The 26,329-nt window shown below is 45.3% G+C and overlaps 1 protein-coding gene across 1 annotated transcript; it reads left to right on the forward strand.

Moving 5' to 3' along the window:
* The first annotated feature begins 780 nt into the window (after positions 1-780).
* SRP19 (signal recognition particle 19) lies at positions 781-14,169 on the forward strand. The gene is made up of 5 exons (XM_024219759.3): positions 781-837; positions 3,574-3,649; positions 7,100-7,171; positions 11,749-11,860; positions 13,507-14,169. Exons 1-5 carry the CDS (start codon positions 800-802, stop codon positions 13,638-13,640), a joined length of 432 nt encoding a protein of 143 aa, XP_024075527.1. The 5' UTR covers positions 781-799; the 3' UTR covers positions 13,641-14,169.
* The last annotated feature ends 12,160 nt before the right edge of the window (positions 14,170-26,329 follow it).

Consider the following 26,329-nt stretch of genomic DNA (forward strand, 5'->3'; position numbering starts at 1 on the left):
GGCTTTCAAAAATCATGAGTCAGGCCCCGAAGAAGGCATCAGATTATTTTACATGCCATGTGATTTTCACACAGGCTGGGCGCTCTGTATTTGCCAGCTGGGCTTTGAACCTCTGGGTTTCACGCTTGGAAGCTTGAGTCTGCAACGGCAGGGGCAGGAAGCTATTTCAATGGAAGCGTTTGCGGTGAATCATCTGCCAGCAGGACCTGGGGCTTCAACCCGACTAGCGCCCGACTCTGTACTAGAGCAACCCCGGCCGCTCCCCGCCCTGTGCAGCCGGGTGGGGGGCATCGCGCTTCCTTCCATCCATCCCTGGGCAGGGCCTCAGACGCTGCGTTGCCGGGGAGCCCGTCCCGGAGCAGCAGCGGGCTCCCAGCGCCCCTCGCGCTATGGAGGCCTAACCGGGCTCCGGCGTGCTAGGCCGGCCCCGGGCCGCGAAGCGCTGCAACGATGGGGGCAGCAACCCGCACACCACCGACCTCCCTCCTCCACGGCGCGCCGCTGACTCAGAGAGCGCGTGCGCACAACAAAACACGCGCGTCGTGGACCGGCAGGAAGCTGTTCGCCCGGCCTCCCGATTCAAATGTCGCGAGAGTTAAAGAGCACGACCCATAGGATGCCGCTTGCCCAGTCTTCCTTGAGTGACAGTTCTGTGGTCCAATAGGAATGTGGCAGCGAGGGCTTCCGTGAGTCTGTGGGCGGGCCCGCCTCTCGTAATTCCTGCTGCCCTGGCAAGAGCTCTGTGTTTGTGAGTGATAGCGGGGGAGGCGGTGATTCCCCCCACTCCCCCCCAACCGCCATGGCCTGGGCCGCCACCTCCCCGGCGGACAAGGAGAGGTAACGGCACCCGCGGGGGGGCAGCCCCTGTTTGCGGTACCTCAGGGGCGGCTCGGTCGCTCTGGCCCCGCTGTGGCCCCTGCGTCGGTGGGATGGGAGGAGGCGCTGGGGCTACTCTGCCCCCTTGGCCCGTACTCGTCCTGTAGGCCTGGTCCCCCAGAGCAGGCCCTGGGCGGATGGGCGCTGCCCCCGGGCTGCTCCTGCCTATGGAAGGGGGATGGGACCCACCTGCTGGGCGAGCGGGTGACAGCTGCGTGCGGGGCTGGGCGCCACAGCCCAGCGAAGGCGCTCCGGGACGGGTGGCGGAAACGTGTTTGGGGTGAATAGGGGGCGCGAGTGAGCGGCGAGGTGTAACGAAGCGATCCAGCGTGGAGGGGGCGATAGGTGGCAGCAAGAGGTGTATACATTTACGCCCAGACCGTGTTACCTTAAATGAGCAGCTTAAATCTGTCCGCTTCGGCGGATACGTTATGTTATAGCCTCTAGTTACATGGTCACAGAAATATTTCCTTCCCACGACCCGCCAGTGCCTCATTCAGTGGGCAGGATGGGCTGTGCTCACTTGGGGAGCCACTATTCAGTATTTTGTTTTCTGCCTATTGTTCAGTGTGCGGCCCTAGGCCTTATGTGCTGTACACTATTCAAACCCTACTCTGAAGACAGTGTTCTTAATTTTCTCATGGGCTTTTCTATGGGATTATCACTACAGTGTCGGAGTGCTTCATAGAGATTAATTTTATCTTTGCAATACTCCTGTGAAGTGAGGGGGTGATGATATTCTCATTTTACCAATGGTGAACTGAGGCACAGAGAATGGAAGGTGAAGAGTATCCACTAATTTTAGGTGCTTGGGACCTGTTTTTTTTTTCAGGATACTTAGTGTTATATAGCACTTTATATATTCAAGCACAGATCCCACTGATACCTGCTGCAGTTGTGAGTGCTCGGCATTGAGTCCCGGAGTCTCAATTTGGGCACCCAGAAAACGAGGAACAAACAACTTGTGACAACCTATGGAAGGCTGGGTTTAAGTGACTTGATAAACATCATGCAGGAACTCTGTGGTAGCATAGGCACCGACTCCTTGGGTGCTCTGGGGCTGGAGCACCCAGGGGGAAAAATTAGCGGGTGCTCCGCACCCACTAGCTGCCAAGCTCTCATCGCCTCCTTCTCCGACCCCCAACGTGCACATCCCCACTCCTCCCCCTGGGTCCCAGCGCTCCCCACCTAACAGCTGTTTGGCGGTGCTTACAACTTTCCGGAAGGGAGGGGGATGCGGGTGTGCTCAGGGGAGGAGGTGGAGAAGAGGCAGGGACAGGGACTTAGGGGAAGGGGGTGGAATGGGGGCAGGAAGGGGGTGGGAAAAGGCAGGGTGAGGACTTTGGGGAAGGGGTGGAATGGGGGTGGGGTGAGGGCAGTGTAAGGGTGGGGCCAGAGGCGAGCACCTACTGGACAGAGGGGAAGTTGCCACCTGTGTGGCAGTAACATCTAATCCAGAGCAGTATTCATCTACCTTAATCGTGTGAACCATCCTTCATCTTCCTGCTGTCTGCTGCCTCATTTACTACATACTTTCCAATTTTGGTGACAAATAAGGTGTTTTCTGCAGAATTCCCAGTCTCCTTTACTACACAACCCTGATTCATTTCTAGAGCTCAGTCCATCCTGTGCACTGAATGAGGTATGGGTCCTGTGGAAAAAATAGGAGTTGTGTATTTAAAGATAATGCATCTGCGCAAGGGGGCTGAATCAAGGTTGCCCAGGCAACCTTAATTCAGGCAAGTCCTAACTTTTGAATGCTTGATTTTGCAACCTTAATAATGTTCTTTTATTGTCATTTGTTGTATGCAGTTGCCTAGGTTTTAAAAAAAGCAAACTGAAAAAACAAACTCCATCATGTAGCATCACACTGATAGCCATATGGTTCATCATCAGGGTTGAAACCTTTAGATTCACGCCACGTACCTCTGCCACTGGAGTAACTGATAAAAATAGTAGGTTGTCATCCTCTGTGTAGATCAGCACTAGAGATGGAGGGAGAACACACTTTGCCAGTAAGTTTCCCACGTATTTGCATAGATTCTTAGCCCCATCATTCCCAGTTCTCCCTCTTCTGCTCCAATTCTGGCAGTGTCATATAATGGGAAATGTCTGGCAACTTCAATATAATCATCAGTGTAGAGAAGGTTAATAAGGAATTCCTGTTTACTCTTTAATAATGCTAGAATTTAGGTTTCCAAATGAAATTGGAAGATGACAAATTAAAACTAACAAGATTTTTTGTGTGGGGTTTTTTTGTTTTTTGTTTTTTGGCTAATTAGCAGTGGGGTTCTCTGTTGTAAGATATCACACTCTGGAGCTTAGCAGGATTTAGCAAAGGAATTGATTTTTTTTATAATAGCTTTCACAGCTGCTTAAAATAGGACAAAATTGTAAGGGATATAAAAACTCATGCTTTGGGGTTTTAGCTAGCCACTAACCTAGTATTAGGAAGAATCTCTCCCTATGGTTATTCCATCATTGTCCACGGTGTGGTTTTTTGCATCTTTCCCTGAATTGTCTGGTGCTTTCACAATCTTGCAATTGTACTAGATAAACCAATGGTCTGATTAGGTATGACAGTTTCCAAATTTTAGAAGTTGGCATTCCTTTGGGGTTTTTTATGTGCTTTAGAAGATATTACAAAAACCAGTATTTTCAGAACTTATGACTTTTTTTTTTTTTTTTTTGTTAAAGATTCATCTGCATCTATCCAGCATACTTAAATAACAAGAAGACAATAGCAGAAGGAAGAAGAATACCTATGGACAAAGTAATTTGTGGCATGAGGAAACTAAGTTTTGCTTCATGATAGCTTGGAGGGAGTTTGGGAAGGAACTAACAATTGTGGACAAGGCTACTTAAGTTTTTTTTTTATGAGAAGGGGAGGAAAGTTGATGATTGAATTCTGTAACATATTTGAAGACTGACCATTGGTGTCAAAATGTGAATTCAATATGGGAAAGGCTGGTTTCAGAACCTCTTATTGTCACATGAGCAAGGCTCAAACACATCAGCTGGGAGAGACTGGATGCAACCTTGAAAATCTCTTGAAAACTTACTAGGACAAAATCTTCTTGCCCATCCTTGCAGTGATGAGGGAAACAGATACTGATCACCTGGGCAAGAAGGATTTTGTAAGGCTGCCTTAATAATTTGCTTGTAATTTGATTATCTAACTAGTTTAGATGTGGGTGTTTTGCACTATTGTTTTGACCCTAGAGGCTCCCTGTAATATCAAGGATGATGGGAAATAGAACACATTTGAGTCACTGTCTGTAATGTACCATTTCTTGTCTGTTACATCTGTGTCCACAACTAGTGCTTCAGGATCCAATAGGAGCCCAGCGGATAGTGGAATAGACATGGCTTACCGAGAAGGGATTAAACAATGAACTACTAAAACATCCATATTCTCCATATACTTTCTTAGATGTTTTTCCGTGATAACAAAAAGTCAGTTGTTTTAACTTGAACTAGTAGTTAACTCTGTTACTTGAGTGATCAGGCCCCTGCATCTCTGATAACTGATGCCCTGGCCTTCTGTTCCTTTCTCTTCAATCTCTAGCTGAATCCTTGGCAAGAGATGCCTGTCACTAAGTCAATACTCTTAGTTCCTCAGTCTGTAACTGAGGGTGTGTCTACACACACACACACACAAACTCTGCAGCAGCAAGTCTCTGACCCTGGGTCTTATAAACTCAGGCTTGTGCTACAGGCTAAAAATAGCAGAGTAGACATTCCTGCTTGATCTGGAGCCCGGGTTCTGAAACCCACCGAGCAGAGTGTGTCTCAGAGCCCAGGCTCCAGCCCAAGTGAGAACGTCACACAAGCCCGAGTCTGTAGGCCCGGGCTCTGAGACTCATTGCTGCAGGTTGGTGTTTGGGTCTTGGGCTTTTTTTCCCCCCTTCTAATTGCTTAAGCCACACATAAAGAAATCTCTTACTCCTATCTCACTCCAAAGTGACCCTGCCAGCAGGTAGGGGATCTTGGGGGACAACTACTGGTGGGGTGCAAAATAAACTTTATTTAGAAAATGCAAAAACAGGGAAAATTCAATAGTGAGGGGTATGGGGTTTGTTAAGGTAGACAGTTGGAGAGGGGTTTCTTTTAGTAAATAGGATAGGGGGTTTCAACAGTGGGGTACAATACAGTGGGGTACAATACAGTTGGTAACCAATTAACACTGAAGTATAAATGTAACAGGTAGCTAACAGTTTCTATGTAAAGGGTGTGTCACAGCAGCATATAACCAACTAACAGTTATGGGTAAAATGTGTTAAATAACCAACAACTCTAGGAAAAAATGTGTCACAGTGGTGTAAATGTAAAATGTGAGGTGTGTTAGAGAGAAAAAGGGTAACCAATGGGGTTTTATGCTAGACTTCAGTAATACAATTGAGGTTTGGCAGCAGTAGGAGCGGGGTGAGCATGTGGGGGAAGGGATTAAAAGAGAGAGAGAAAGGCAGTGGTAGAGGAATGAGGTTGGGGGATGGGGGAAGAGGAGCACGTGGTGGCGCAGAGACCAAAGGCAGAGGCGCTATGGAGGGAGATTTAAACTCAGGAGACAGAGAGCAGACAGGCTGCAAGTTTAAACAGCAGAGAGACTGCAACGAGTGACTGGGGAGCTCGGGGGGAGACACGGGCAAGCTCTGGGGGGGTGGGGTAGGGCAGCGGGAAGACAGACTTGAGATTTTGCTGTTTTCTGTATAATTGTGGTTATCTATGATCTAACTTAACCAAGACTACACAAATTAGCAAGTAACAGAACACAATACAAACAATTCTTTAAACCTAACTTAACCACAGCTTTGCAAAATGAAATTACAACTTATCTAGACTAAGAACCTGATTCTAATAGTTGCACCTTACACTATGCCGCTTCTTTGATCGGGAGGGGGAGCAGTTCCAGAGGGCAGAGTGGTGTGTGCCCAGGGTACAACCCGGTGGGAGCTGGGGGGGGTTAACTAGTGGTGGCCGCAGCAGTGGGGTGGCTGCAAGCCAGCAGCCCAGGATACAGTCCAGGAAGGCACAGCCTAGCAGCGGCACAGGCTTATTTCTAGCAGCAAAGGCGCTGCGGAGCAAGAAACAGATTACAGATACAGACCAAGGAGTTAGCTTGGGTCTGTCTGCTGGGGAAACAAGGCCAGCAGCTAGGACAGGGGGAGTTTGCAAGAGGGAGTTCTTACCATTCCCCAGGACAGCAGCAAGCACAGAGACAGGAACCGCAGTAGCATCGGAGGTTGGAGAGAGGACTCAATTCGCTTACAATAATCAGGAGATCTCCAGGCACAAATTCGTTGTTTGTGGGAGGGGAGTTTAAAAACGGGGGTATGCTCAAAAACAAACGAGAGCGGGGAGAGGGCCCCCCAAAGACCCCTATCTGATCAGACCAGGTGGCAAAGCAGGGACCTTCTCCGAGGTCTGATCAGAAAATGTCCGGCTTTAAAGGCAAACTCAGGCAGTTTCCCACCAATACTTTTGATTGGCTCCTCTTGATACAGGGGAGGAGAGAAGGCAGGGAAAGGCTGTAGGTAAGCATAGGCATGCCTGGGCATGTTCTGAGCCACAGGTATGACTCATATGCTTAATTAGTTGGCCACTTCAGGTCTTGCATTTCTGGGCAGCGCCCCCCACACCGAGCCCGGGTCTGAACAAAGGAACCAAACAAAGAAGCAAGAAGCCCTCTCCCTAGGCAGAGCAATGGCTCCAGTTAGTCTGTACAAGCCATTCCTATGAATAGGGCTGTGACTTTAGTTAGCCCAATGACCGGGAGGGGCTGCCACACAGGACAAACAGAAAGGAGAGGGGGAAAAAGAATGCAGCAGGGGGACAGCTGTAACAGACACAAAGAAACCAAAATTGTTTTTCTAAAGTACTAACTCTGTCCCCACTTCTTCCTGGGTTCCTGCCGAGGCCTGTCTACAGCTAACGTTTGAACCCATGCTTCTTTTTTCTTCTCCTATGGTGCTTTGTTCCTTTCTTTCTGATATATTCCAGGAAATGTACATGTCTTATGTACAAATAACTTACGTAAGTGGAGAAGCAAGCTGATCCGTTTTCCCCGATCCATCTTTGTGCCCTTCCTTTCCCTGACTGCTGCTTCCCCTGAGGAATTTCAGGAGCTAATCCAGTCAACACCTAATTACTATGGATTTGTTTCTCAGCAGTAGACTAATTTTTAAAAAAGGCTATGTAGTAATTTAAAACATTATTTTAATAGGCCATTGAAAATCCCACATCTATAGAAATCCAAGATGTATGTGCAGCAATTGGACTCAATGTGCTTGTAGAGGTAATGTGGAACTTTATGAATACATTAAAAACTTATTTTTTTAAAATGTGCTGTAGAAAAACCATTGTCATGTAAACTTATCAACCAAGTCCTCTGATCTCTTTGAATATAAGTTAACTTAATACTTAAGGGGATGTTGGAAAAATTGGAGAGCGTACAGAAAAGAAATTTAAAAATGGGAGGGTTAGAGAAAACGCCTTACAGTGATAGATTTAAAGAGCTCAATCTGTTTAGCTTATCAAAAAGTACATCATGAGTTTTCTTGATTAATGTCTAAGTACCTTCATGGGGAGAAAATACAGGTACTAAAGGGCTCATTAACCTATTGGAGAAAGGCATAACAAAAAACAATGGCTGCAAGCAGGGCCATCCCTAGGTGGGTGCAGGGCCCGGGACAAATCGGCCTCCCTGCTAGTCTCCTCGTGCCCAAGCGGCCGCCACTCGCCTCCTCATCCCGCCCACCTACCCACTAGTCTCCTCCCCTTCCATCCGGCACGCCTCCTTCCCCCCGCCTAACCGCCGCTCTCCTCGCCATCTGCCCTCCCGCCTGCCTCCTCACCCCCTTCCCACCTTCTCCTCGCCTCCCCGTTCGCCTCACCTGAATATCGGGACAAATGGTGTCCCGATCGTACATTGATTGGGACATGGGACAAAGTGCTAAATATCGGGACAGTCCCAATTTTATCAAAGCACAGGTCCCCCCAAAGCCAGGGCCCTGGGCAGTCTCCCCGATTCACCCTACCCATGGGACGGCTCTGGCTGCAAGATGAAGCCAGACAAATTCAAATTAGAAATTTGGCACAATTTTGTTAACATTGAAGGTAATTAGCCATTGGGACTAACTAGTAAGAGAAGTGATGGATTCTCCTTCTCTTGGCATCTTCACATCAAGACTGGATGCCTTTCTCAAAGATATGTGTTTGCCAAATATATGTTGTTGGGCTTCATGCAGGGGTAACTGCGTGAAATTCTAGTCTGACCTCCTATATGTCACAGGTCATAGATGTCTCTTTTGGCATTAAAATTCTGATAGTTTAACTGCATTGGCACTTAAAGTGCAGTTTGACAACAGAAAAGAGTAATTACTCCAGTACCTTACATTTACAGTATTCATTTTTAGGTTAAACTTATTGATGAAAACCCTAAATGTTTTTATGCGGATATAAGATCTTCCTTTTAATGTATACATTCAAATACCCTAACAGCATCAACCAAGTCACTAGTCATAATTAAATATAAAGAGATTTTTTTCTGAGAAATAAAGAACACTTCAGTTATTCTCTGGCACATGAAATGCCTATTAATATAAAATATAACCAGTAGTACCATAAAACTTGCTCATTCGGGTATGAATTTTGCCAGCGCCATCTTAAATTTTCATAAATCAGATTTTTTCTTTAATCTGTACAATCAAAGTTGCTAGCATTATTGTAACAAAAATTGGAAATTAAGTTGACCGTGATATATTACAAAGCATATATACCTTTATCATTATGCTTTCAGAGAACTGTTTGTATGTTTTTTTTCTTATCCCTTGGAGACACACAACTATGGACTTACTTAGGGGGAGGAATAGCTCAGTGGTTTGAGCATTGGCCTGCTAAACCTAGGGTTGAGAGTTCAGTCCTTTAGGGGGCCACTTAGGGATCTGGGGCAAAATCAGTACTTGGTCCTGCTAGTGAAGGCAGGGGGCTGGACTCGATGACCTTTACAGGTCCCTTCCAGTTCTAGGAGATGGGATAGCTCCATAAATAAAATAAAAAAAAAAAATAAAACTTTTGTAACAGGAGCAAAGCCAAATAACAGAGAGGAAGAATCTTTACTAGGGATTACAAAGGGTTTCAGAACTTTCAAGTGAGCATCACATTTTTCAGTAGTAAGTTTTTAAGAATTAGTGCATTAGATTGGTTTCATCATCATCTTCAGGAAAATTTAAAACATTAGTTGTTTGAAAGGAACTTTCAAGTACCTCTATCTTCTGATGATCACAGTAGTCCCCTATAGCCTTTGGTCTGGTCCACACTACCCCCCCACTTCGGACTAAGGTACGCAAATTCAGCTACGTTAATAACGTAGCTGAATTAGAAGTACCTTAGTCCGAACTTACCGCAGGTCCAGACGCTGCAGGAAGGCTCCCCCGTCGATGCCGTGTACGCCTCTCGCTGAGCTGGAGTACCGGCGTCGACTGCGAGCACTTCCGGGATCGATTTATTGCGTCTAGACAAGATGCGATAAATCGATCCCAGAACATCGATTGCCTGCCGTCGGACCCGGAGGTAAGTGTAGACGTACCCTTAGACTCTGTGAATCTCTGATGTGTAGAGACATTCCCTGACCTAGACCCAGTGTGCTGGATAGGAGTTATAAAAGCCCCTTATCCACCTGGGGAAGAGTAGTTCAGCTGTGGTTGCTGCATAAGACAGCCTATGGCTCTCACAGGTCAAGCGTGGGAAGTATGATGGAGATAGGGCCATAGCACTGTGTTGTGGAGCTGCTCGGAGGCATCCCACATGGGGCTGTTGTAACTTTATCTGCCTAAATTATGCCAGGGGTGGTTTCAGTGCTCAAACTACCCAGAATCTCAAGGATTTTAAAGCCACCTTTGCCCCGGGCTCTGGATGTGCAGCATGCAATCTTCCCTATTGTCTTGAAGAATGTCAAAGGTTTAGATCTTTTCCCTGTGTCTAGATGACACTTCCCTCAGTGTTCTGTATGGATTGCTTAAATGATGCCACCTTCATTTCTAAATTACAAAATTCTAACACAAAATTGATAAAACCTTAATCAGATTTATCAAAATGCAGTGCTGATAGAGCACTGAGATGTAATGTTTCATACTCCTCCTTTCAGATAACTTCTGTCGGGGTGTGTGGCTTATCTCTGGAACTTTGGGAGCAGTGACTTTATCGGGATGTTTAAATGCAAATAGGTATGCAGCTAAGTTATAAATAATTAATTTTCCTCTCATAACTGCTAGTACATTCACAGCACAATTAACAATCATTAAAATGTGTTGTTTTTTAAAAAAATCTAAACAAAACTTACACAGAAAATAGACAAACATAAATAATTAATTGATGGTAATGTCTGTTTAAAGGTAAAATCTTAATGATATTCTTCAGTAAATGTAGTAATACACATTGTCATACTTGAATTCTAAGCCCTATAAATGGTTTCCATATGTCATAGACCCAGGTTTTTTGTTGTTTTAAGGTCAGAAGGGTTCATTAGATCATCTAGTCTGACCTCCTGTATGTCACAGGCCATTAAATTTCACCCAGTTACCCTGTATTGAGACTAATAACCAGGGCTTGGCTAAAACACATCTTGATTTGAAGTCTCCAAGAGATGGAGAATCCACCACTTCCCTTTGTAGTTTGTTCCTCTGGCTAATCACGCTCACCATGTGAGTTTTATTGTTGTTTTGTTTTTTTAATTGTGCCTAATTTGAATTTGTCTGGCTTTAACTTCTAGCCATTTGTTCTTGTTATGTCTTTCTCTACTGGATTATGAATCTTTTTTATTACTCGGTACTTTCTCCCCATGAAGGTTCTTAGACACTGTAATCAAGTCTTTCAATTTTTTTGATAACCTAAAATCAGACTTCTGAAAGGGGTACCATAGTCTGGAAAGGTTGAGAACCGCTGAACTAAACAGATTGAGATTTCACAGGCATTTTCTCCAGTTCTCAAATCATTTTTGTGGCTTTTTTCTTCACCCTCTTCAATTTTTCCACATCCTTTTTAAAACGTGGACATCAGAACTGACAGGATATTCCAGTATCTGTCTCACCAATGCTAAAATCACCTTCGTGTACTCACTTCTCCCCTCTTCATGTTCAGTTGTCTGTCCACTACGATTTTTAATTTTTATTTTTTTTCAGTCACTGCTTTCCATGATGCGGTCCCCCGTTTTGTAGGTGTGGCCTGCATTTCTTGTTCCTACATGTATAACTTTGCATTTGGCTGTATTAAAATGCCTTTTGTTCAGATGGGCCCGGGTTACCAAGTGATACAGATGGCCCCGTATGACTGTCCTGTCTACATCATTATTCATCTCTTCACCAATCTTTGTGTCATCTGTAAATTACTTTTATCAATATGTCTTCAAACACCTCTCTGGTTTTGTGCTGTATGAATTATTTTTTGAAGAGAAATTTGGGTGAGGATAACTATTCTGCTTCCTTTGAAAAAATGTTCTTCTCCAGTGTCTTAACAGTATTCACTTCATCCTCACTAATCCAACCCACACCTAGATTGCCTTAACTTCTGAAATTTTGTTCTGAAGTTATTTAGTATACATTACAACTAACCCAGTGGTAAATTCAGAGTATGATCATATTTTCCCAATAAGCATGTGTGACCGTTCACTTTCAAAGCACGTACATAAAGTCTACATGGCTGTGACACCTCTCTCAAAAAGGTTACATCTATGAGCAGTGTTCACTGGTTATAGGCATTTTAGTACATAGCAATTTTAAATTCATATTTATTTAATGTCTGATGCTTATCTTATAAAATGCCTTTCTGCCTCTTAATCTCTAGTTTAACTATGTTATTCTTTTTTCCATTTGCTAGAAGAACAAGTTGTATCCTAGAGAGTGGAACCGTGATGTGCAATATAGAGGCAGAGTACGAGTTCAGCTCAAGCTGGAAGATGGCAACCCATGTTTACCTCAGTTTCCAACACGTGAGTGGAGTATTTGTTGAGGGGGTATGTGCAGTGAGAAAACTTGGGTAACTATATATTCTTACCTACTTAGAAAAAGTTAGGGTCTGTTGCCATAGTATCAGGCTGTTTGTGTCTCCCACACTAATGTTATTGTGACCAATCTGTTAAAACATTAATAGAGAACTTTGTCATTATGCATTTTAGATCCTACCATTTGAAACATTTGGCCACTATAAGCCATATAAACTGGTAGTTAAATGAGATGAGCCTGTTAGTGAGGATGTGATTCTGTTTTAGAGTACAGTCTTCAGTCCTGTTTTTCCTTCGATGGTGCTTCATTCTCACTTTAAAAATTGGGAATTGAACATTCTTTTGGACACACTGGGTGACCACTGTCTCCAACAAAGCAGCAGTGCTACTTTAGTGTACTGTGTTGTAGTAGAAGGTTTCTCTCCAAAAACGCACACAAAATCTGCTTTAAAACTGCTGTATTTCACTTAGTCTTTTCTTGTGTATACTGTTGTCATACCTCCGTTAAATTTCAATGCAGTTGATAAATTGATGTAGTAATCCTGTTTGATATTGCAATTTTCTGCCTAAAATACTCATAGGAAATCTAAAATACTAACTGGCCTAACTAAAGAAGCCTTGTTAATGTTGACAGGTAAGTGAGGAATTAGTGTGCAGAAAGGATATGGGCAAAGACTAATCTACAGGGTGGGAGAATGAAAGTGCTGGAAACTATAAAGTGCCATTAATGGTATGATGGCCTCATGAGCTCCACTGATCAGGAGGGGAAGCTAGAGCCATGGAGTCTTCTGGTGGGAGCAAATAGTTGGATCAGTATCTTGCTCCCCTGTAGCATGTTTTAGTTGTCCAGCCACTTGTCCTTTTGAAGTCCAGACTAGCCCCAGATAGTTACAGTATTAGCACACCAAGTCCATATAAACAAAAGGCAATGTGGTGGCTTTTTTGAGGCTTGGTCTTCCCCTGCACTGTTACCTGTGAAGTGAGTAACTGCTATGGGGAAGTAAGGTGAGGGGAGGGGGCTGCACCTCATTGTCTCTCTGTGCAAGCTAGTCAGCGGTTCTCAAATTGTGGGTCGTGACCCCATTTTAATGGGGTTGCCAGGGCTGGCATTAGACTTTCTGGGGCCAAAGTCCGAGCCTCACGAGGGCTCAGGTTACAGGCCCCCTCTCGTTTGGCCCTTGCCCTGGGTGGTGCGGCTTTGTCTTTGGCCCCCATGGGGGACGGTGAGGCTCAGGAAGGCTCAGGCTTCAGTCCCCCCTCCTGGGGTCGTGTAGTAACTTTTCTTGTCAGAAGGGGGTCACAATGCAATGATGTTTGAGAACCCCTGAGCTAGATCATAGTCTGATTAATAAAGAGCAACTCGATTAGGTCCAAAATTACTGTGACTTTTCTCTAGGCTTGCTCTGGATTCTATTCGTGATGATTCAGTTTAAAACTGTTCTGTACAAGTTCCCCCAGCAAGCACTGAGTGCCCTACTTCCAGAGAGCACCCAGTATCCCACAGATACAGGGGAAAGAAGCAGAGGTGGGACTTTGTATCCAACTTGACAGGGGTTCCTAACATTAGCTAGGGATTCTAATGTTCAAAGTATTACAAATGTTCATATAAATTAACCCTTGCCTTTTGTTTCTAGGTAAATCAGTGATGCTATATGCAGCAGAAACAATTCCCAAACTGAAAACAAGGACACAAAAAATGGGAGGTAGTGACCAAAATCTCCAGCCAGGAGAGGGAGGCAAAAAAGGCAAAGGGAAGAAGAAGAAGTGAGCTTGTCACTGGCATAATTGTTACTTTATAGTCATTCTACGACAAATATGGATGGACGTTACCATTTGTGAATCTGAACTGAGATACAGAAAACAAGAAAACTGGTGAAGCTGTACAGAATTGTCTTCAATTTTTTACTGAAGTGGAATGCATGTACTGTGCCTGACATTGTGTAACAGTATTCACAGAACCCCCAAATCCAAAGGTAGCAGCCAGTTTTAAAAGTTACAAATGACGTAGACAATTTGAGGGTGGAAACATGATTCTTTTCATGGATAAATATGCAGTTGTTTGGCTTTCAAAATAAACAAAAACAAAGCTTATTTTATGCAGACTGGATATTTGAAGTTGGTTGCCTTAGTACAAAATGTATCTATGCTGATAAAGAGAAATTTGTCTTAAGTCTGGACCCTATGTATCCCTGTACTAGGAAAATTTACAATGAAGTTATCATTACTCTGTACATTTCACTTTTTAATCATTCACAAATGTTAAGTCTAATAAAGGTGGAAAAAACAAATTTTGAAAATCCAATTGTATAAAATACTTTAGTTGGAGCTTCATCACTGTTTTCCCCCCTTCCCCCCCCCCCCCCCAGGCCTATTTGAAGAGAAGATATGTTCTACATCTCACTCCATTAAAAGCTTGTGGCTGGCTGCATTCTACTGTGGGATTGGATGTCACAGACTCTCGTATGCTGCCATGTATATGAGAAAGGGCTTACTGACTTTAATGTTCTATCTTCATTCTTACAATCAGATATAGGAAACACAACTTTATTAATCTCATCATATACAAATATCAACTTTATTTTATTAGAGGTGCATATTGCCTTGGTGGGGAAAAGTTCACTTTGTGCAGAAGCTTAAGCTGATCTGGATTCATCAGCTGTGGGGAGTAGGATAGAATAAGGAGGACTCTTGGAAGGAAGGGCCTCGCAAAGAGTAAAAAGTGCACTTTGTAAGTTCCAGAGGAAGGGATGGTTTGGCAGCATGAAGGGGGAGAGATTGGAGAGGAAAGAGCAGAGCCTGTTCAATAAGGAATCTCATGTAGGTCTTTTTCCTCCACTTATACATTGAGTGAACCTCCATGTTTATTAAATGATCATTCTGTCTCTGTTCAGGAGAACTCTGTAAAAGTGAATATAGTGCTTGTTAATAGGTGTGTTTACAGGCACTGGAAACTGATCAGTTTTATTTATATACCTGTATGTAAATTGTGATATTTAGGATGATATTCTTCTCTTCCCTCCTGCATGTCTTTCCTGACATGCGTCTTTTATGTGGTAGCTGTTTAAGCAGTGTTAAAGTGTATGGAGTGTTAGATTTGACTGTGATGGATTATAAAATCACAAGGATATGCTCACTTTACTTTATTTCAGTTCATCTCAGCCAGGGTTACTAACACCTGTGCATACCATTGTGAGGAATCAAAAGGCCTGGTTGTGGGGGATGACAGCAGAGTTTTAATTCTTGACAGCATAAAGATAAGCCCCACAAGAATTTCAGAGGGTGATCTTCAACTTTTATTAAACCATAGCTAATGGTTGATATACCATGCAAAACAATGTGAGTGTCTCCAATTTGACTCACTAATGTAGTATTGAGGTTTTTTTTTTTTTAAAGACTGCTTACAAAAAATACATAAAGCACTAGCCCCGAAAAGTGATATGACAGTTGTTTTATGGTAGGTTTTGACACTGGGTTTGGAAAATTTGGGAAAGTAGATGCTATATCATGCACTTGCTATACAATCATTGCTTTTTCTGTTGTAAGCAGTTGAAATACAACTAGGTATTTAGTGTGACAGCTGATTAGTATTTTCTCTATGGGGGTAAAGTGTATGCTAGGACATTCTCAGTCATGTGAAGATATAGCTACAGTATCTTACTTAGAGTCTCCGTGCAGATCTTAGTTTTTATATTACCTGTTTCTTCTGTTCTGTAATTCAGAGTGTCGTGATAGCTCTTTGGATATCTTACCTGAAGGTGGCATGGGGAATTACTGACACTTTCTGGAATCAGTGCCAGTGGAGTGGCTATTACTGTGGGCAATACTTAATTTCCTATATAGTCTTCTAATTGGGAACAGAATTCTTTTTCTGTAACAAGACAGATTTCAACTGACTGACTACTCTTAGATTTTGCACAACTGCAAAGGGTGAGAATTTTCACTTACTAACTACACAATACATAATTACACATTAATGACACCGTTTCATCCTTGTTGCAGCTGAGCAAATTCAAAAATTCATGACAACTCTAGAGTTGGATAGCCAAAGGTGCTATGGAGTTCATCCAGGGTAATAGCAATAACTCACAAGGCTACCTGCAGTAAAGGGGCCTGAAGGCCACAGAAGGAAATCAATTTTGTGTGTGTGTGTGTGGGGGGGGGTTAATGTGGTTATTTTAAAACTTTGAGTAATAGAGGCTCTTTGTGTGAGCCATGCATGCATAATCTACTGTGAATTACTCTTGGAGAATCTCTTTGTAAACACATACTGGGATTTCCAAAACTAACAGTTAAAGAAAGAAGCTGCATCTATACTGAATGCTTGAACTTCTTGAACTGATGGAAGCCTTACCATGTGAATGCTATGTGGTTGAGACACTGTAGGTGTATGTCTGGCTGAGCAGGATGAATGGTAAACATGGGGTGTAGTCAGTGGCATGCTCTCCAGGGCAGTGGCAGATGTGGCAGGAATTATTACTTTAGTCACCATTAACTTCCATTCTGTACTTTATATGTCTCTAGAAAGGGTGGGGTTGTGCAGTTGTAATGGGGGAGTGAATGGCTGTATAATTACAAGGCATGCTAGAAAGGAAGAGGGGAGACATGGCATTTGTGCCCCCAAATACTGGGGCTCAACACTCTGCTATACCTTCTTCCCCCCCCTCCTGTTAGCTCCTGTCCACTGTGGAGGAGGGATCGACTTTGGTTTTCTGCAAAATGAAAGCCCCAGGAACATTATCTTTTTTTCCTCTTAGAAAGTTATGTGCAGGAGGAGACAATCTGGCACCAGGGTTTTGATAAGTGAAGGCTAAGTGAGGCTCCTTATGAGTGTGATCTACCTAATTCTTATCCTTGTGAACAAAACTTGAATGTTCAAATTTAGGCAATTGGTATCTTTAAAAAGTATGAGGTTAAATACTGATCGCGTGTGCATCTACTGTTCACAGTGGCCAAGAGTACAATACAACCTCTATTTTGGTGTAGTGTCAGGATAAATAAAAGCATTTTAATTACATTGCCATCTTGGTTATTAAATGCAATAAATATGTAGTAAAACAAAATTAATCCATGTTGAGATGGATACTTTGCAGTGACCATACTGTAATGCTTTCATAGAGGTGATTGACCTCATAACCCCCTCAACTGATTTGATTAAATGAAACTACCAAAACGTTGTTCAAAGTTGCTAGGTACAAAACTGGCTTCATCTTTCAGAGGGGTAGCCGTGTTAGGCTGTATCAGCAAAAACAACGCAGAGTCCTTGTGGCACCTTAGAGACTAACAAATTTATTTGGGTATAAGCTTTTGTGGGCTATAACCCACTTTATCAGATGCATGGAGTGGAAAATACAGTAGGCAGGTATAAATATACAGCACATGAAAAGATGGGAGTTGCCTTACTGAGTGGGGGGTCAGTGCTAATGAGGCCAATTCAATTAGGGTGGATGTGGCCCATTTCCAACAGTTGACAAGAAGGGGTGAATATCAACAGAGGGAAAAATACTTTTTGTAGTGCTAACGAACGAGAAATTGCAGAACTGGAATTAATTTGCAAACTTGACACCATCAAATTAGGCCCGAATAAAGACTGGGAGTGGCTGGGTACCTGAGTATTGTATTTTCCACTCCATGCATCTGATGAAATGGGTTATAGCCCACCAAAGCTTATGTCCAAATAAATTTGTTAGTCTCTAAGGTGCCACAAGGACTCCTTGTTGTTTTGGCTACACCTTGTACGTAACAGCTGGTGTTTAGAGAATTAAATAGCTGTCAGTGTTGGGGTCTTTAGGCTATTCTTCACTCACAAATAAGTTCAGGAATGTGTTATGTACAAAGTGGCTTAAGAGCAGCTGCTGCGTGCAAAGACAATTTTAACATGAGTGATCCAACTGCCATAAATTGTTTCAGGAGCATCGTAAAGTTAAACTTTGACCCTTCTTGCTGTGAGTTGAAACAGATTGGCTTGTAATTTTTTGGTTTCTAGGCTTCAGTTTTGAACAACTTTTCAAATACTGAGAGCTGTAAAAGACAACAAAGGTATCGGACTGTTAGGGGATACTGATCCTAAAACCTACTGGTCTTTTTGTTTGTTTTTTCTCCTTTCCCATGACATCCTTTTCCTCAGGCAGAATGGAAATTTCAATAAACATGCTCCATTCATTGTGTATAATGGAATCTCAGACTCTCCTAGCCTTCAACAACTTCTTCTCTTAATAAATATTTGGAATAAAATGTCAGTCACTACAAAAAAATACAGTGAAACTTGGACAAGAGACCACACTTAGTGAAACACCTCTTGTTTTAAGAGAGTGGCCCAATTTAAATGTGTTTTCATCATCCTTTCCACATCATCACGTACATAAGGCAGCAGTTAAATGGCACCAATCATCTTTAACCTAGCTCATTTTTCCAGGTCTTCTATACTTTGATCTAATAATGCTGCTTTACTCCTTATTGTGCTATGCAGTGTGCCTTTAGGTAACCACCGGGACAGCTTTGTCTGCAGGGGTGAATCTAAATTGACCAAGTATGATTCTGTTCTGCCTTTTTATTAGATGGCCACCCCTATTAAACAACCAATTTGTCAATTAAGACAGGTTGCACTGTATTCATAGCAAATATAGCTTTTTACTTTATAGGTAAGGACATAGTGCAGTTGTTTGGTTCAATAGCATGATAGATGTCTACAAAATTACTCAAGTTATCATAGCTGGCTGTGGGGGGAAAACTTCTCCAGGTATTTTCCTCTCAGTTGTGAAAAATTGAACCATTCCCTTGTGTGAGTTTCATGTAACCCAGTCATGGATCCTCTAATTATTTTAAAAGGAGAAGAAGCAGATATTCCAGGGGTCAGCAACCCGTTCAGAAGTGGTGTGCCGAGTCTTCATTTATTCACTCTAATTTAAGGTTTTGCGTGCCAGTAATACATTTTAACCTTTTTAGAAGGTCTCTTTCTATAAGTCTATAATATATAACTAAACTATTGTTGTATGTAAAGTAAATAAGGTTTTTAAATGTTTAAGAAGCTTCATTTAAAATTAAATTAAAATGCAGAGCCCCCCGGACCGGTGACCAGGACCCAGGCAGTGTGAGTGCCACTGAAAATCAGCTCGCGTGCCATAGGTTGCCTACCCCTGAGATATTCTAAGTGCCATATGAAAATCCTATTGGAAGTGTTGAGACCAACAATTCAGGAAGTAAACCTGCTTTGTTTCAAAACCTAGGTGATAAGAGATGACTTTTTAAGGAATTCTGGATCTGGCATCCATAGTAGTTCTTAGCCTAGCTTACATTTTGGCCAATGAGAGTTTACTGGCATGAGGACAGTAAAAACTCACTCAGGTCCTCAAAATTTGCTGCTTGGAGCTAAGAAAAACTAGTTCTTCTTCAAGTGCTTGTTCATGTCCATTCCATATTAGGTGTGTGTGCTCGCCACATGCACCAGTGTCGGAAGTTTTCCCCTTAGCAGTATCCGTAGGGGACCGGCTCTGGCGCCCTCTAGAGTGGTGCCCACATGGCACAGTATAAAGAGCGCTGCTGGCTCCCCCCACTCTCAGTTCCTTCTTGCCGCCAGTGACAGTGCTGGAACATCTGCTTTGGCTAGTGTTGTTTCGTTCTCTGTTCTTGCAAACTTTGAAAACCTGTAAAATAGTTATAGTTAGTAGTTTCTTAGTTAAACCCTTAGTAGTAGTTTTCAACTCTTTGTTAGTCCTGAACGGGACTCAGCCAGGGGACGGGGCATGCCCCGGTCCACAGGCTTTAAGCCCTGCAATTGCTGTAAACGGCTATGCCTGTCAGCGATCCACATACCAGCTGCCTAAGGTGCTTAGGCGGTGCAGTATCTGCAAGTCCTTTAAACCTAGGACGAAGAAGGAGAATGAAACTCGTCTAAGGGCGCTCCTAATGGAATTGGCACTCACTCTGGCACTGGAGCAGTGGTCCAACTCCACACCAAGCACCGTGGCCTCCGTGTGCAGTGCTCTGCTGGCACCGTACATGAGCCAGCACCGTTGCCCCTCCATGGCTCCGGTCATTAAGCCAAAGAAGATTGTGAAGGGATGATCTCCTACCTCCCGCAAGGGAAAGGGGAGGGCTGGGGGTGAGCCACGACTGGTGCCGGGCAGCTCAACGCCTCCTTCAGGAAGTCAGGCCCCAGCTCAAGTCGAGCGGTGCAACCCATCCTGTACTTTGCCTGTGACTCCAGATAGCGGAGCAGGCCACGACCAGCTTCAGGTGCCGTTACTTTGCCTGCGACTCCAGATAGCGGAGCAGGCCACGACCAGCTTCAGGTGCCGTCGACGCCTGAAGCCCTTCAAGCAGCTCAGGAGATCCTGATGCTCCTGGTGCTGTCCACACCGGCTCCAGCAGTACCCCGATCTCAGGGAAAACCCACTTTGGAATTTATGCGTGTGTCCCTGCCTCAGCGGCACCATTCCCCATCGATAGGGACGTCCCACCATTGCTCGCCCGTGCAAAGCTGTCATGCCTCGGGACTAGAGAGGCAGGCTCAGTGGAGTCCCCTTCAGTCCCTGCACTGGGGACACCGATCGAGGGATTCGAGGCATTCCTCGCCGGTGGATTGGCGCAGACCCTCTGGGGCATGTGCCACCCGGCAAGATCTCAGGGACTGGCCCCGACCGTCTCCAACAGCCCGGTACCGATCACGGGACTGATCGGGGAGCAGAGACCACCAATCGCCCAGTTGTCATTGCCCGTCTCCTAGGAGATTGCCCTTTTCAGGAGGTACCTCTCAACAGCTGGCCTGTAGTGGCTCCTGGTCCCGGTCAGGCAGCATGAGGTGTGGATTGCTGGGTCCGCTGAACACCGTCGGTCTCCGAAACCCCAACCAAGACGCCCGACTCTCTTGGACAGGTCAGCTTCGGGGCACAGCGATCGGCACCAGTCAGACAGGAGCCACCGCTCCACCTGTTCCTGGTTGCCCAGTACCGACCACTCCGCTTACAGCTCCGGCACAGAGCGATGTTCCCTGGCTGCGGTATCTACAGTGACGCCGCCATCGATGGCACCGAAACCTGTTCCATAGCCCCAAGGGCAGTGGCTGGTGCCATAGTACCTGTGGAACCCTTGGGGGTTCACCCAACCATCCCAAGCTCCCCAATTGGTGTCGGGAGCCTCGGAGAGGCCAGCGGCCTCGGTATCCCGTCCCCCTCCAGTGCTTGAGGCTTCAGGGGGAAGGACTCCGCAGGTCTAGGAGGACCCGGGGAGCAAGCTGCTGGACCACCAATGGACGTGGAGATTCCCGCGGCACCAGCATCATCCTCATAGTCACCAGACGAGGCTATCATGGGGCCCCCTCACCCAGTTCCTCAGGATGACACCAAAGCGAACCAGGAACTTTTGAAGAGGGTCACTTCCAACCTGGGGCTTCAGGCAAAGGAACTGGAAGAGCCCTCTGACTCTCTGTTTGATGTCCTCTGCTCGTCGGCTCCTGCCAGGGTGGTCCTACCCTTTCATGAAGGGGTTTGCAAAATCACTAATGCCCTGTAGCAGATCCCCTCTTCCTTGGCCCATATCTCTGAGGGCCAAAAGCAAGTACTTTGTGCCAACCAAGGGGCATGAGTACTTATACTCCCACAGCCTCTAATTCCGTTGTGATAGAGGCGGTTAACTACAAAAAGAGGCAAGGGCAACCAGGGCCACCCCCAAAAATAAAGACTCGAGGAGGCTGGATCTCTTTGAACATAAGAATTATTGGTCTTCCAGCCTTCAGCTGAGAGTGGCCAACCACCAAGCCCTCCGTGTCCGGTATGACTTTAATATGTGGCAAGCCATGGCCAAGTTCGAAGGGTCGCTCCCCGAGGCTTCCAAGAAGGAGTTCCGAGCGACCCTCAATGAGGGCACGACCACAGCCAGGGTGGTCCTCCAGGCGGCATCAGATGTCGCTGATGCTGCTACCCGCATTATGGCTTCCGCTGTCTTTATGCGGCGAGCTGCCTGGCTGCTCCTCTCTGGGTTCTTCTCTGAGGCTCAGCAGTCAATGCAGGACTTGCCCTTCAATGGCCGACCCCTATTTGTGGAGCAAACAGACAGCAAATTGCATGGCCTCAAGGACTCCTGCACCACCCTGAAAACCCTGTGTCTTTATGTTCCAGCCCCAGCATGTAAGCGGTTCAAACCGCAACAGCCGCAGGGCCAGGAGAGCCAGCCTCGGCAGGACCAGTCCCACAAATGAGCCAACGGCTACAGGCAATGTCCGAGCCACCTGCCTCCACCCTCTGCCCAGTCGGGCCCGACCCGTGCCAGGCAAGGAGTCAAATGGTCATTTTGAGGATGTGCCCGAGGGCGACCTACCAGACTATTCCCTGGATCCATCTGTCCCAGTGTTCTCCAACCGCCTTTCTCTTTTCCTCCCTCCTTGGACCACTATAACCTCGGACTGATGGTTCCTCAGCACAGTGGAACAGGGTTATACCCTCCAGTTCCTTTCTACCCCCCTTTCCCACCCACCTTCCCCATCCCTCTTCAGGGACCCCTCTAACGAGAGTCTCCTCGCACAGGAGGTAGAGGGGTGGCTACACCTGGGTGCAGTGGAAGAAGTTCCTCTCGATTACAGGAACAAGGGGTTCTATTCCCAGTACTTTTTAATCCCAAAGGCCAAGAGAAGTCTACGGCCCATCCTGGACCTGCGAGACCTCAACAAATACCTAAAGAAGTTAAAGTTCCACATGGTTTCCCTGGCTTCTGTTATCGCCTCCCTGGATCTGGGAGACTGGTATGCCGCCCTCAACTTGAAGGACACATACTTCCATATAGCGATCTTTCAAGGACACAGACGCTTCCTCCAGTTTACAGTGGGGCCCCACCACTACCAGTTTGCGGTCCACCATGCCAGGCCCCGGATGTGGCCCCTGCAACAATGGCTGGGAACGGTTTTGGCTGGATTCCCAGATCATTGCCATTCCCCAGGCGATACTTACCTCGCTGCAATGGTGGACCGACCACAGGACAGTCCTGAAGGGGTTCCATTCAACAACTCCCATCACTCCATCAAGTTGGTGTCAGACGCCTTGGACCTTAGCTGGGATGCACATCTCGGCGACCTCCAGAAACAGGGGATGTGGTCCCCGGAGTAGGCAAAGTGGCACATAAATGGCAAAGAGCTCCAAGCAGTCCGGCTGGCATGCGGAGTCTTCCTGCCCCACCTGTTGGGCAAGGTGGTACGAGTCCTGACGGACAACACAGCCTCGATGTTCTACATCAACAGGCAATGGGAAGCGCGCCCATCGGCTCTCTGTCAAGAGGCACTCCATCTATGGGACTTCTGCATCAGCCACGAAATCCACGTGGAAGCTTGTCACCTTCCCGGCGTCAAGAATATGCTGGCAGACCAGCTCAGCAGGGACTTCTTCTCTCACCATGAGTGGTTGCTCCATCCAGAGGTAGCCTGCATGATCTTCCAAAGAAGGGGAACTTCCCAAGTGGACTTGTTCGCCACCAGACAGAACAGGAAATGCTACCGGTTCTGTTCTTGGCAAGGTCTGAGCAAAGGCTCCCTCTCCAATGTCTTTCTCCTGTTGTGGCTTCCTGATGTACGTGCTCCCTCCGATTCCACACTCATCAGCAGGGTCCTGGCAAAGATCAAGAGAGACAAAGTGCAGGTTGTTGTGATCGCCCCAGCGTTGCTTTGCCAGCATTGGTTTGGCATGCTCATGAGCGTGTCAGTGTCCCCTCCCTGGCCCCTGCCTAACCGACCGGACCTGCTGTCACAGGACCACAGGAGTGTAGGTTGGCTCCTACACTCCAACCTCGGGTCCCTCCACCTCTCGGCGTGGATGCTGTCTGGCTGAACCCGAAGGAGCAGACCTGTTCTGAAGGAGTCCAACGGGTCCTCCTGGGAAGTGGGAAGCCCTCAACTAGACTGACTTACCTGGCCAAGTGGATGAGGTTTTCCCGCTGGACGTCCGAGCGTGGCATCTCTCCCCTGCATTCTTCCATACAGGATGTTCTGGACTATCTGCTCCAGTTGAGGAACCAGGGCCTGGCACACTCTTCCATTAGAGTGCATCTTGCGGCCATCTCTGCTTTTCACTCACCAATCCAAGGACAGGCGGTGTTTTCCCATGACATGACAGTCAGATTTTTGAAAGGGCTTGAGAGATTCTTCCTGCAGGTACGGGCTCCTGTTCTACAGTGGGATCATAACTTGGTCCTCTTTAGGCTCACCGGCCTGCCCTTTGAGCTGCTGAGTTCCTGCTCCTTTTCCCACCTGTCATGGAAGGTCGCGTTCCTGGTGGTGGTGATGTCGGCGAGACGGGTCTCTGAAATTCAAGCCTTGACCTCAGAACTGCTGTACACGGTCTTCTGCAAAGACAAAGTTCAGCTGTGGCCCCACCCAGCCTTCCTGCCAAAGGTGGTATCCACCTTCCATATGAACCAGGACATCTTCCTCCCCGTGTTCTGTCCCAAACAGCGCAAAACCAGTAAAGAGAGGCATCTTCACGCGCTGGATGTCTGAAGGGCCTTGGCTTTTTACTTAGAACGTACCAAGCCCTTCCATAAATCAGCTCAGCTCTTCATTGCTACAGCAGACAGGAAGAAGGGTCTTCCAGTGTCCTCGCAGAGGATTTCCAATTGGATCACCTCGTGCATAAGGACCTGTTACGACCTGGCGGGGGTTCCACCACCTTCGATTGTCAGAGCCCACTCGACGAGAGCTTAGGCGTCTTTGGCAGCCTTCCTGGCGCACATCCCTATCCAGAACATCTCTAGAGCCGCAACGTGGTCCTCTGTTCACACGTTTACCACTTATTATGCCATCACTCAGCAGGCCAGGGACGACACTGAGTTCAGCAGAGCTGTGTTGCAATCTACACAACCATTAACTCTTACCCACCTTCAAAGGTACTGCTTTGGAGTCACCTAATATGGAATGGACATGAGTAAGGATTCGAAGAAGAAAAGACGGTTACCTTTTCCATAACTGGTGTTCTTCAAGATGTGTTGCTCGTGTCCATTCCACAACCCGCCCTCCTTCCCCACTGTCAGAGTTTCCGGCAAGAAGGAACTGAGGGTGAGAGGGAAGCCGGCAGCGCCCCTTATACCGGGACACGCGGGCACCACTCCAGAGGGTGCCAGAGCCAGTCCCCTACGGATACTGCTAAGGGAAAAACTTCCGGCACCGGTGCATGTGGCGAGCACACACACCTAATATGGAATGGACATGAGCAACACATCTTGAAGAACACCAGTTATGGAAAAGGTAACTGTCTTTTTCCTCCAAGTGGCGGTATTGGCAAAGGCACAAATCCATTCCGGGAATTAGAAGGCTCTGTCCCATGCAAGTGTGGAATATCTTAAAGGTAATGTTTCTCTTAAAAATAATAGCCAAGATTGTTAAAAACAGGTGCTTAAAGTTAGGTTCTTAAATCCATATTTAGGCATCTAAATAAGATGCCTAATTTTCCATAAGCACTGAGCATCTTCAACTCCCACTGAAATCAACTGAATTGGTTTGTTTAATGATAGAAAATCAGTTCAATCAGTTTCTCTAACATATTTTACTTTGGGAATTTTAAATAAGTAGTTGTATGTTCATTCAAAACACTTCCTTTATGATTCTGATATCTGTACTTAGTTTTTGCTGCCATAGCAAAACAATATGCCTTAATTTTTTGTGTATATATTTTTGAAATTACAAGTCGTACCATTTAAAATCTTTTCTGTTTTTCATAATGTGACTCTTACAAGTCATCTTTATTCTGCTTTAGAAGTCTCAAGATCTTTTCTTTTCTGTATTTGACAATGTGACACTAAGTTGTTATATCCAGTTCCTAACAATATTAAGCAACATTTTATACATAAAATATACATGATAAATACTATAATCTATTTTACTGTATGTAAAGTAATAGGAATTTTATTAGTAGTGAAATAAATTTACCTAAAAAAAAAAAAAAAAACCTTGTGCACTAATAAAATGTTTCCACCAGGTTTTAGAAATACTATCAACTTGATTATTTTTTTAAAATAACAGATTTTTAATATTGCAGTTTTTCTTTTGTGCTCTTTAAATAGCATGTCAGCTCCCGTGTCAACATCAGAATCTCTTTGTCCGGAAAGAAACATGACTGCACAGAAATATACAGCAAACTTATAAAAAAAAATGTGGGGGATTGCAGGGTGTGTAACTTGTTTCTTATAATAATGTTTTGTGTTACTTTAAACTAGAATGGGTATGAAAGTTTCTGACAGAAAAGCAATTTTTTTTCCAAGCTGACAGTGTCCTTGTAACACTTTCTATAGATCAGCAGATAAGAAGATTGATATTAGGCACCGAGCAAAGACTGCTTTGAAAAATGAAGTTACACAATGAAAGAAAAGACTTCTTAAAAATGAAAGAATTCAGCAGTGTGATAGATTATAAATAGGCACTTTATTTACTTTTTCAGGTATTTGAGGACAGAATCTGCTGCAGTGGAAATGCAGACCCTTGCACTC

Source organism: Terrapene carolina, unplaced genomic scaffold, assembly GCF_002925995.2.
Source record: "Terrapene carolina triunguis isolate 2854851 unplaced genomic scaffold, T_m_triunguis-2.0 Scaffold69, whole genome shotgun sequence".
Lineage (NCBI taxonomy): Eukaryota > Metazoa > Chordata > Testudines > Emydidae > Terrapene > Terrapene triunguis.

Coding starts and splice junctions, on each gene's coding strand:
- SRP19 (XM_024219759.3), top strand. CDS start 800: ATGGCCTGGGCCGCCACCTCCCCGGCGGACAAGGAGAG. Junction 838..3,573: donor TCCCCGGCGGACAAGGAGAG/GTAACGGCACCC, acceptor TTTTTGTTAAAG/ATTCATCTGCATCTATCCAG. Junction 7,172..11,748: donor GACTCAATGTGCTTGTAGAG/GTAATGTGGAAC, acceptor TCCATTTGCTAG/AAGAACAAGTTGTATCCTAG.